The sequence below is a fragment of the Perognathus longimembris genome, chromosome 20, assembly GCF_023159225.1.
Source record: "Perognathus longimembris pacificus isolate PPM17 chromosome 20, ASM2315922v1, whole genome shotgun sequence".
Lineage (NCBI taxonomy): Eukaryota > Metazoa > Chordata > Mammalia > Rodentia > Heteromyidae > Perognathus > Perognathus longimembris.
Window position 1 is genome coordinate 25,631,065 of NC_063180.1, and position 12,247 is coordinate 25,643,311.

General features: G+C 52.6%; 1 protein-coding gene across 1 annotated transcript in view; it reads right to left on the reverse strand.

The window, feature by feature from the left end:
- The window catches only part of Ptprh (protein tyrosine phosphatase receptor type H), an 18,647-nt gene extending 8,967 nt beyond the window's left edge, over nucleotides 1-9,680 (reverse strand). The window contains exons 1-6 of the mRNA XM_048369474.1: nucleotides 9,603-9,680; nucleotides 8,543-8,579; nucleotides 7,422-7,688; nucleotides 2,592-2,858; nucleotides 1,980-2,246; nucleotides 1,184-1,453 (exon numbers count right to left, since the gene is read on the reverse strand). Coding sequence (XP_048225431.1) covers nucleotides 1,184-1,453; nucleotides 1,980-2,246; nucleotides 2,592-2,858; nucleotides 7,422-7,688; nucleotides 8,543-8,579; nucleotides 9,603-9,659 — 1,165 coding nt within the window. The 5' untranslated portion in view covers nucleotides 9,660-9,680. The remainder of the gene's footprint in view (nucleotides 1-1,183; nucleotides 1,454-1,979; nucleotides 2,247-2,591; nucleotides 2,859-7,421; nucleotides 7,689-8,542; nucleotides 8,580-9,602) is intronic.
- Nucleotides 9,681-12,247: the final 2,567 nt, after the last annotated feature.

Sequence of the window (12,247 nt, forward strand, 5' to 3'; positions counted from 1 at the left end):
GGTCCCAGTGGCTCATGCCTATAATCCTAGCAACTTAGAAGGTATGTAGGACGATTATGATTTAAAGGGAAGACAGATCCAAGTGCCTCTTATCACCAATTAACCAGCAAAAACTTGGAAGTGGAGGTATGCCATAAATGGTAGAGTGCCAGCTTTGAGTGGACAAAGCTAAACAAAAGTGTGAGAGATCTTGAGTTTAAGCCACAGTACAAGAAGAGGGGAGGAGAACGGAGAAGAGGGGAGAAGGGAGAGGAGGGGGGGAGATGCTCAAGGTCTAGTGGACACCAGAATCAACAGAGCCCACTCTGTCCCCTGGCTCTAGTGCTGGGTCCCAAGTCAGACCCTTTCTTTGCCTGCATAGACCCATGTCCCCTCAGACTACAACCCCCATGAAGCCTTGGACTCTCTGTATCAATGATTTCCTGAAGGCCTGACCACACCATGGCATCATGGGATTTGTAGTCCACTCAGATCAAAGTCTGGGTAATTAATTGGGTCTCCCAGGGCCACCTAGGGGCAGAATTCTTTTTCACTCCAGACACACCAAGGTGGTAGAAGATGCTGTGCATTTTTGCTTCCTCCTCAGGCCCCTAAATTCCAGGATTCTATCCATCAACAGTGGACTTAGTCCCAGCAGCTGGTTCCTGAGAAGGTAGGATGAGCTCTTCCCTGAAACCAAAGAACCCATTTCCAAAGGCCAAAAGCCAGGTTCTGATGGCTCATGCCTGTAATCCTATCTACTCAGGAGGCTGAGATCTGAGGATTTTTGTTCAAAGTCAGCCCAGGTAAGAAAGTCCATGAGACTTATCTCCAATGAACCACCAGAAAAGCTAGGAGTAGTGCTATAGCTCCAAGTGGTAAAGTGCTAGCCTTGAACTAAAGTTCAAACCCCATGACTGATGGGGGGGGAGGAAGAGAGAGAGAGAGAGAGAGAGAGAGAGAGAGAGAGAGAGAGAGAGAGAGAGAGAGAGAGAGAGAGAGAGAAAACCTACTGTTCTGGAATTCCTGGTTGCTAAAGAATGACAATTTGTAGGAACCTGACCTACAACCTGACAGTCCCTGGGCACTGGGTAGAGGCCCTGAGCACCATTTGTCTCTCAGGAGGCTCACAAACCCCTACTATCATCTCCTGCCCCTCCCCCAATCCCTACAGGCCTGAGACCAGAACTGAATAGTATCTCACCTGTGGCCCCAGTGAGGTGGCTGGGAGAACCTTCCACCCCGTTCCTCTCGGCCCACACAATGAAACTATACAGGCTCCCAGCTGCCAGGCCCTTCAGTGTGATGCTGGGCTCTGTGGTGTTTTGGGGCTTGGTGGCGGCCCTGCCCTCCTGGTCCCACAAGACCCAGTAGGTGTAGCTGTGCTGGCCGGGGCCCATGGGTGCCATCCAGGTCAGGGTGATGGATCTGTTGGTCTGCTCCTGCACACGGAGGCTGGTCACAGCATTAGGAGCTGGTAGAAAGGAGAGTCAGGATTTCCAGGTGCCCTGGTCCCAAAGAGTACAACACACAACAGAACATGCCATCCTTGTAGAGCCCAGCTTGTCACTGAACGCTTCTTGGCTGGCTCAGACCGATATTCTCAGCAACTGGGGAAGGAGGGACTTGGGGGACAGCGTGGCAAAGGCCTGGGAGCTCGTGGCTCATGCCTGTAATCCTAGTTAGCTACTCAGGAGGCTGAGACCTGGGGATCTTGTTCAAAGCCAACTCAGGCGCACAAGGCCTAGAGACACTCATTTCCAATGAACCAGCAAAAAGCCAGAAGTGGAAGGGTGGCTCGAGAGGTAGGATGCCAACATGGACTGATAAAACTAAGGGACACTGTGAGGCTGAGTTCAACCCTAGTAGTGATCACTGCCCCCCCCCCGGAAAAAAAAGAAAGCAAAGGAAGGAATGAAGAGAGAGTAAGAAGAAGAAGCTGGAGGGAGGGAGGAGGAAAGAGAGAGGGAAAGAGGAAGGAGACACTGTGGGCATCTTACCTGTGGCAGCACTGTGATTCTCTTGGGAGCTGTAGATGCCATTGAACTCTGCCCACACCCAAAATTCATACAAGGACCCAGGTTCGAGCCCATTCACAGTGACCCTGGTCTCTCTTGTGTTTTGTGTCTCAACAATGTCTCCATCTTTAATGCACTGCACCCAGTAGGTGAGGTTGTGGGCGTCCGTGCCCTCGGGGCCGGCCCAGCGCAGGGTGATGGAGTTGCTGCTCTGCCCTTCCACGATCAAGTCTCTCACTGGGGCTGGGGCTAGAGCGGGGAGAGGAAGAGGGATGAGTGGATTGAGAAAAGGGAACAGCAAAAAGAGATGAGGAGGGGAGGAGAGAAGAGGAAAAGGGAATTGAAAGGAAAGGGGAAAGCTGGAGAGAGGAAAATGGAGAAAGAGGAAGGATGGAAAGGAGAAAGGAAGGAGGGAAAAGAAGAAGAGAAAAAAGAGGCAAGGGGGAAGTGGAAGAGAAAGAGAAAGAAAAGGAAATAACAGGCGAGGAAAAGAAAGCAGGGAGGAAGAAAGGGGGAAAGGAAGCAAGGAAAGGAAAGAGGAGAAATGAGACGAGAGGGAAGGAAAGGACAGAGGAGCGGCCGCTTCTCTCTCACCTGTGGAGGCAGTGAGATTCTCACTGGAGCTCAGGACTCCATCTTTCTCCACCCACACAGAACACACATAGGAAGACGCAGGTTGGAGTCCATCCACGGTGACCCTGGTGTCTGTTGTGTTTCTCGTCTCAGTCCTGCCTCCCTGTCCAGTGCACTGAGCCCAGTAGGTGAGGTTGTGGGCATCCGCGCCCTCGGGGCCGGCCCAGCGCAGGATGATGGAGTTGCTGCTCTGCCCTTCCACAGTCAGGTTTCTCACTGGGGCTGGGGCTGGAGAGGGGGAGAGGAAGAGGCACAGTGGTGACGCCCGATGCTCGCTTTCTGAAGCCCTTCTCAGAGCCTGGGGCTCAGGGTGGATGGAGGTGGACGCTGAGACCTGCAGGTCCAACATGGTGGCCCCAGCTCCACCTGAACTCGGAGCTCCTGGGGTCACTTAGGTGAGTGTGGGGCCACGCACTGAGCTCTGGTGATGAGACGTGGGGTAGCTTAGGTGACTGGGGTCACGCACTGAGTTCGGCAGGGCCGGCATGAAATCAGAGTGGACAGTCTCTCTGTCCCTTTTACATTGATGGCACACTAAAGGACAGTGTTTGGACCTGCTGGACTCTCAGAAACACCGCAAGACAATCTGTTAAACATGTTCATTTTGGTCTGCCCTGATACAGTGAATAAGAAAAATCAGTTAAAATGTGTGGCTTCCATGGTCTTCTTTTGGATCACAGAACATGCCACGAGGCTGATCAACGCCCAGCCACCCTCCCCCTCCTCTCTTGAATAAAGAACAGAAAGTTAGGGTACAGGCACACACCTGCAATCCCAACGCTTCAGGAGCCTAGGGCAGGAAGACAGTGAAACCCAGGCCAGAACAGGCTACATAGCCAGAGCAGTTCCAAGGCATAGGAAAGAAAGCCAAGAGGAAGAGGAATGGAGGCCGGGCACGGCTGGCTCACGCCTGTCATCCTAGCTACTCAGGAGACTGAGATCTGAGGATCATAGTTGAAAGCCAGCCCAAGCAGTAAAGTCTATGAGACTCTGATCTCCAATACACTACTCTGAAAAAGCTAGAGGTGGCGCTGTGGCTTCAGTGGTAGAGCACTAACCTTGAGCAAAAAAAGCTCAGGGACAGCAACCAAGCTCTTAATTCAAGCCCCAAGACCAGGAAAGAGAGAAAGGGAAGGGAAGGGGGAAAAAGAAAAAGAAAGCAAAGGGAAACAGAGGCATGGCTCTGTTGGTAGAGCACTAGCCATTGATTGAAAGTGTCAAGTACTGTATTCAAGTCCTGAATTAATTTATTTTTTTTTTTGGCCAGTCCTGGGGCTTGGACTCAGGGCCTGAGCACTGTCCCTGGCTTCTTTTTTGCTCAAGGCTAGCACTCTGCCACTTGAGCCACAGCGCCACTTCTGGCCATTTTCTGTATATGTGGTGCTGGGGAATCGAACCCAGGACCTCATGTATATGAGGCAGGCACTCTTGCCACTAGGCCATATCCCCAGCCCCCCCAAAAAAAGAATCAAGTCCTGAATTTGACCCAAGACAAAAGGGCAAAAAGGAGAGAAGGGGGAGAAGAGAAGATTGGTAGGGAATGGAAAGGATAAAGGGGGAAAGATGGAGAGAGGAAAATAGAGAAAGAGGAAGGAAATGAGAGAGAAAGGAAGGAAGTAGAGGAAAGGGGAAGAGAGAAAAAAGAGGTGAGGGGGTAGTGGAAAGGGAAAGAGAAACAAAAGAAGGAAATGACAGGCGAGGAAAAGAAAGCAGGGAGGAAGAAAGGGGGGAAAGGAAGCAAGGGAAAGGAAAGAGGAGAAATGAGACGAGAGGGGAAGGAAAGGACAGAGGAGCGGCCGCTTTCTCTCCTCACCTGTGGAGGCAGTGAGATTCTCACTGGAGCTCAGGACTCCATCTTTCTCCACCCACACAGAACATACATAGGAAGACGCAGGTGAGGGGAGTCCCATCCACGGTGACCCTGGTGTCTGTTGTGTTTTCTCGTCTCAGTTCCTGCCTCCCTGTCAGTGCACTGAGCCCAGTAGGTGAGGTTGTGGGCATCCGCGCCCTCGGGGCCGCCCCAGCGCAGGGTGATGGAGTTGCTGCTCTGCCCTTCCCACAGTCAGGTTTCTCACTGGGGGCTGGGGCTGAGTGGGGAGAGGAAGAGGCATAGTGGTTGACGCCCGATGCTCGCTTTCTGAAGCCCTTCTCAGAGCCTGGGGGCTCAGGGTGGATGGAGGTGGACGCTGAGGACGACTGCAGGTCCAACATGGGTGGGGCCCCAGCTCCACCTGAACTCGGAGCTCCCTGGGGTCACTTAGGTGAGTGGTGGGGCCACGCACTGAGCTCTGGTGATGAGACGTGGGGTAGCTTTAGGTGACTGGGGTCCACGCACTGAGTTGGGGCAGGCCGGCATGAAATCAGAGTGGACAGTTCTCTCTGTCCCTTTTACATTGATGGCACACTAAAGGACAGTGTTTGGACCTGCTGGACTCTCAGAAACACCGCAAGACAATCTGTTAAACATGTTCATTTTGGTCTGTCCTGATACAGTGAATAAGAAAAATCAGTTAAAATGTGTGGCTTCCATGGTCTTCTTTTGGATCACAGAACATGCCACGCGGCTGATCAACGCCCAGCCACCCTCCCCCTCCTCTCTTGAATAAAGAACAGAAAGTTAGGGTACAGGCACACACCTGCAATCCCAACGTTTCAGGAGCCTAGGGCAGGAAGACAGTGAAACCCAGGCCAGAACAGGCTACGTAGCCAGAGTAGGTTCCAAGGCATAGGAAAGAAAGCCAAGAGGAAGAGGAATGGAGGCCGGGCACGGCTGGCTCACGCCTGTCATCCTAGCTACTCAGGAGACTGAGATCTGAGGATCATAGTTGAAAGCCAGCCCAAGCAGTAAAGTCTATGAGACTCTGATCTCCAATACACTACTCTGAAAAAGCTAGAGGTGGCGCTGTGGCTTCAGTGGTAGAGCACTAACCTTGAGCAAAAAAGCTCAGGGACAGCAACCAAGCTCTTAATTCAAGCCCCAAGACCAGAAAAGAGAGAAAGGGAAGGGAAGGGGGAAAAAGAAAAAGAAAGCAAAGGGAAAGAGAGGCATGGCTCTGTTGGTAGAGCACTAGCCATTGATTGAAAGTGTCAAGTACTGTATTCAAGTTCTGAATTTGACCCAAGACAAAAGGGCAAAAAGGAGAAAAGGGGGAGAAGAGAAGACTGGTAGGGAATGGAAAGGAAAGGGGGAAAGATGGAGAGAGGAAAATGGAGAAAGAGGAAGGAAGGAAAGGAGAGACAAAGGAAGGAAGGAGAGAAAAAGGAAGAGAAAAAAGAGGTGAGGGGCTCAGACCGATATTCTCAGCAACTGGGGAAGCAGAGACTTGGGGGACAGCATGGCGAAGGCCTGGGAGCTGGGTGCTCGTGGCTCATGCCTGTAATCCTAGTTAGCTACTCAGGAGGCTGAGACCTGGGGATCTTGTTCAAAGCCAACTCAGGCACACAAGGCCTAGAGACACTCGTCTCCAATGAACCAGCAAAAAGCCAGAAGTGGAAGGGTGGCTCGAGAGGTAGAATGCCAACATGGACTGATAAAACTAAGGGACACTGAGGCTGAGTTCAACCCTAGTAGTGATCACTGCCCCCCCCCCCCCGGAAAAAAAAGCAAAGGAAGGAATGAAGAGAGGGTAAGAAGAAGCTGGAGGGAGGGAGGAGGAAAGAGAGAGGGAAAGAGGAAGGAGACACTGTGGTCATCTTACCTGTGGCAGCACTGTGATTCTCTTGGGAGCCGTAGATGCCATTGAACTCTGCCCACACCCAAAATTCATACAAGGAGGGGCTGGGGATATGGCCTATTGGCAAGAATGCCTGCTTCATATACATGAGGCCCTGGGTTCAATTCCCCAGCACCACATATACAGAAAATGGCCAGAAGTGGCGCTGTGGCTCAAGTGGCAGAGTGCTAGCCTTGAGCTAAAAGAAGCCAGGGACAGTGCTCAGGCCCTGAGTCCAAGCCCCAGGACTGGCCAAAAAAAAAAAAAAAAAAAATCATTCAAGGATCCAGGTTTGAGTCCATTGACAGTGACCCTGGTCTCTCTTGTGTTTCACATCTCAGCAATGTCTCCATCTTTAATGCACTGCACCCAGTAGGTGAGGTTGTGGGCGTCCGTGCCCTCGGGGCCGGCCCAGCGCAGGGTGATGGGCTTCCACGATCCTTCCCTTCCCTGTCCTTTCCTTCCCTCTCGTCTCATTTCTCCTCTTTCCTTTCCCCCTTTCTTCCTCCCTGCTTTCTTTTCCTTGCCTGTCATTTCCTTCTTTTGTTTCTCTTTCCCTTCCACTACCCCCTCACCTCTTTTTTCTCTTCCCTTTTCTCTACTTCCTTCCTTTCTCTCTCCTATCCTTCCTTCCTCTTTCTCCATTTTCCTCTCTCCATCTTTCCCCTTTTACTTTCCATTCCATACCCTACCCTTCCACCATCAAGTCTCTCACTGGGGCTGGGGCTGGAGCGGGGAGAGGAAGAAGGATGAGTGGATTGAGAAAAAGGAACAGCAAAAAGAGGAGAGGAGTGAAGGAGAGAAGAGGAAAAGGGAATTGAAAGGAAAGGGGAAAGCTGGAGAGAGGAAAATGGAGAAAGAGGAAGGAAGGAAAGGAGAAAGGAAGGAAGGAAAAGAAGAAGAGAAAAAAGAGGCAAGGGGGAAGTGGAAGAGAAAGAGAAAGAAAAGAAGGAAATAACAGGCGAGGAAAAGAAAGCAGGGAGGAAGAAAGGGGGAAAGGAAGGAAGCAAGGAAAGGAAAGAGGAGAAATGAGATGAGAGGGAAGGAAAGGACAGAGGAGCGGCCGCTTCTCTCTCACCTGTGGAGGCAGTGAGATTCTCACTGGAGCTCAGGACTCCATCTTTCTCCACCCACACAGAACACACATAGGAAGACGCAGGTTGGAGTCTATCCACGGTGACCCTGGTGTCTGTTGTGTTTCTCGTCTCAGTCCTGCCTCCCTGTCCAGTGCACTGAGCCCAGTAGGTGAGGTTGTGGGCATCCGCGCCCTCGGGGCCGGCCCAGCGCAGGATGATGGAGTTGCTGCTCTGCCCTTCCACAGTCAGGTTTCTCACTGGGGCTGGGGCTGGAGTGGGGAGAGGAAGAGGCACAGTGGTGACGCCCGATGCTCGCTTTCTGTAGCCCTTCCCGGAGCCTCAAACTCAGGGTGGAGGTGGACGCTGAGACCTGCAGATCCAACATGGTGGCCCCAGCTCCACCTGAACTTGGAGCTCCAGTGGTGAGGCGTGGGGTAGCTTAGGTGTCTGGGGTCAGGCACTGAGTTGGGCAGGGCCAGCATGAAGTTAGAATGGCTAGTCTCTCTGTCTCTTTTATATTGGTGACTGGCTAAATGGTAGTGTTTGAACCTGCTGGACTACATGAAATATCATGTTTGACCCACTATCCCCTGATTCTTTCTCCTTATTGTGAGGTAGTTGATAGAAAAATGGAAATGTAGCTGGGCACCAGGGGCTCATACCTGTCATCTTATCTACTCGGGAGCCTGTGATCTGGAGGTTCACATTACACGCCAGCTTAGACAGAAAAGTCTTACCAGACTCCATCTCCAAAGTAACCCACAAAAAGTGTAGTTGCCAGGTTCCCGTGCCTCCTGCCTACAATCCTAGCCACTCAGGACGTTGAGGCCTGAAGATTCGGATTCAAAGCCAGCCCAGGCAGGGAAATGCAGGAGACTTTTATCCCCAATTCACCAGCCAGGAAAAAAAAAGCCAGAAACAAAGTTGTGGCTCAAGTGGTAGAGCACCAGCCTTCAGCCAGTGCCCCAGGTCCTGAGTTCAAGTCTCAGTCCTGGCACAAAAATAAAAAAGAAAAGAAACTCTTCTGCTGGTAGCCTGCCAGCCACCACCAGGCCCCCATGAGACATGGGCCGAGCAGTCCCAGCTCTGTGTACTCATGGCAATGGCAGATGGGGTCACTCACCATCTCCCCTGGCGATCGCAGCCCAACTGTACAGACCCTGGAGGAAATAGGAGGTGTCAGACACTGAGCCCCACCTCCCCGTGCCAGGGTAAGTAGTGGGGTTGCCTCGCCCAGCCCCCTCTCCCCACCCCTCTACCCAGGTCACCCCTGACAGGAGATAAGCCGGAGTCAGGCTCTGACAAAGGTCACTCATTCGATGGGGAAGATGAGCATACGTGCCAGGGTGGAGCTCCCCGGGCTAGGAGCTAAGGTTGGCTCTTCCGATCGAGGCAAGAGATAAACTGCATCATTTCCCTCTCTCAAAAATACAGCCTTGGAAGATGGGAGTAGGGAGGGCAAGAGGAAGAAAACAAACCCAAAGCCTGGGTACAGATGGAGGATGAGGGAGAGCCGAGGTCTGGACCGCTGGGTCTGAGGGAGGAGGCTGAGGTCTGGACTTCAGGTCTAAGGGAGAAGGGCTGGTATCTAGACTCCCCAGTCTGAGGGAGGAGGCTGGGGTCTGGACTCCCTAGTCTGAGGGAGGAGGCTGGGGTCTGGACTCCCTAGTCTGAGGGAAGAGGTTGGGTCTGGACTCTGTGTCTGAGGGAGCAGGCTGGGGTCTGGACTCCCTAGTCTGAGGGAGGAGGCTGGGTCTGGACTCTGGGTCTGAGGAAGCAGGCTGGGGTCTGTACCTTTGGGTCTGAGGGAGGAGCCTGGGGTTTGGACTCTGAGTCTGAGGGTGGAGGCTTGGGCCTTGACCCCTGGGTCTTAGGGAGGCAGCGGAGGTCTGGACTTCGGGTCTGAGGGAGGAGGGCTGGTATCTAGACTTCTGGGTCTGAGGGAGGAGGCTGAGTCTAGGTCTGTGCCATACCTGAGCAGGAGCCTGGCCTGCCCCCTCACCCCAGACAAGAGTCCCCACACCTGGTCTAGCTCTATATCCCTCCTTCCTTCTCCAGAGCAGAGCCCCCCTTACCTCCTGGTGCTGGCTCGGTGACTGTGTCCCGTAGTCCCTGTGGATTCTGTCCCCCAGTCTGTCCCTCCCCGGGGACCCAGGCTCTATCCTGGGTGAGGAAGGACTTACCAGCAGCACCAAGCTCCCCCACGGGCCTCTCCTGAGACCCTCACCAGTTCTGGCCATTTGTTCAGACACTACGGAAAACACAGGAGTCCTGTGTCTCCTTCCTACACCTCTTGGACTTTAAACTCAAGAATTTTCCCTTTGCCAGCCCATTGGTGGGGCCAGAGCTGATACAGAGGGGAGGAGGAGGAAGTGGAGGTTGTAAGCATGAGAGCCCAGGCTCAGCCCTGCCCAGCCCACCCCATCCCTCACCTGGGGCCTCCTGCCTGTGGAGACTCCCCAGTTCCTTTTCTGCCCCATCTGGACTGGAGCCCTCAGCCACCAGCTTACCCCGCTTTGTGCCATGAAAGATCCCTCTGTGAACAGTTGAAAGGAAACCCCAAGATAGCGCTCATATCCTTCTTTTCCCTGCTCTTTCCTTCCCTTCCCTGACCCTCCTTTCCCTTCCCTTCCTTCCCTTTCCTCCATTGCTTCCTTTCTTTTTGTGTGTGTCCCAGTACTGGGCTTGAACCCATGACCTGGGCTCTGTCCCCCATTTTTTTGGGGGGGGGGCTTGGTCATGGGGCTTAAACTCTGGGCCTGGGCATTGTCCCTGAGCTCTTCAGCTCAAGGATGGTGTTCTACCACTTGAGCCACAGCACCCCTTCCAGTTTTCTGGTGGTTAATTGGAGATAAGAGTATCATAGACTTTCCTGCCCGGGCTGGCTTTGAACCCCAATCCTCAGATCTCAGCCTCCTGAGTAGCTAGGATGACAGGCGTGAGCCACCAGCATCCAACTTCCTTTGGCTTTTTCACTCAAGATTGGCACATGACCAGAGCTCCACTTGCAGCTTTCTGGTGGTTAATTGAAGATAAGAGTCTCACAGACTTTCCTGTCAGGGCTGGTTTCAAACTAGGAGCTTCAGATGTCAGCCTCTTGAGCAGCTAGGAGTTCACAGCTAGAATTATACAATGGAGCCACCAGTGCCTGGCAGTGTGCTGTTTGTGTTGCTGTACCAAGTAAGGAAGATCCCAGACCCTCAGCAGCTCAGAGAGCTGCAAATCTGTCTTACTCCATCCAGACCAGCATGGGGTCTGGCTCTCATGTGCCCCCTGTAGGCCTGGGTTGGGCTGTAGGCTCTGGTCTTGGCTCCTCTCCCTGACTCCCACAAACCCCTGCAGCCTTCATAGATGAGCCCTGGCAGTTCCCATCTCCAGGCCTTTGCCTAGGCCATGTCCCTTACTAGGTACATATCACATTGCCCTCCACTGTCTCACTCCCGTCCCTCTGGTAGGATGCAGTTCACAAGCCACCCACATTTGGGGTCAGCTGCTTTCTGGTCCTTCTGGAGCAGAGCCTGGGCTGGGTCTGTGACAGGTGCCACATTATTTGCATATCAGCCTTGACATCTCTACCTGTGACTCCCCACAAGTGAGATCAACTCACAGTGACTCAGAAAAGTCCACTAGATGCCATCTCCAAAATAACCAGCTTTTGTTGTTGTTGGTTGTGGAGCTTGAACTCAGGGCCTAGGCACGGTTCCAGAGTTCCTTTTGCTCAAGGCTAGTGTTCTACCACGTGAAGCCACAGCTCAAAGTACAAACAAACAAAGATGCCACTGGGGCTGCGTTGACACCTCCTAGCTTTGCCACGTGTCCCCAGGCTACAACAGGGGCATCTTTACAACAGAGTGCCTTGCCTTTCCAGAGTCTACTATCTGATCCAAGGAAACCAAGCAAGGCACAAGTCACCACAAATGCCTTTGACTGCCTGGCCTCAGAAGGCCCCACCCACATGCAGGGGATCACCCCCTATTCATTCAGCACTGAGGTTATTGACAGCACAGTGGGAGGTGAGGGGGGGGGGGGCGGAGTCTTGGATGAAGCCAGACCATGCCAACACCACATGTTGGTATACAGTAGCTGTTGAATAAATGTCTGCTACCCCTGCTTTATTGTAATATCCACCACCACGCCCCTCTGTCAAGGAGGGGCGCTGAAGAGCAGGAACCTAGCACTGGACACTTTCTCTGAGTCATAGGAGGAAGTAGGGCCTGCAGGGGTCACACCTGACCTGCGGGCCACACCCCCTCTGATTGCACCTGGAAGGGCACATGCATTCCTTTCTCCACACACTTTTTTTTTTTTTTTTTTTTTTGGCCAGTCCTGGGCCTTGGACTCAGGGCCTGAGCACTGTCCTGGCTTCCTTTTGCTCAAGGCTAGCACTCTGCCACTTGAGCCACAGCGCCACCTCTGGCCATTTTCTGTATATGTGATGCTGGGGAATCGAACCCAGGGCCTCATGTTCGCTCTGTTTTACTTTTTCTCTTCTCCCCTCTAGATCTCTTTCCAACATGTAGGCATGCCCACTTTGCTTGCCTTTAAAGAAAAAAAAATCCCCTCTTCTGCCTCCACACCTATCCATCCCATCCACCAGTACTTATCATTTCTTCAAAACCCACCTTCTGCTGGGCACAGTGGTACAAGACTGTATTCTCAGCAATAGGAGATGAAGACAGGACTGAGTTCAAAGCTATTCTGGGTTAGATATTGAGACCTTAATTCAAAAATCCAAAATAAGTCAGGCATGGTGGCCCCTACCTGTAATCCTTTTTTTTTTTTTTTGGCCAGTCCTGGGCCTTGAACTCAGGGCCTGAGCACTGTCCCT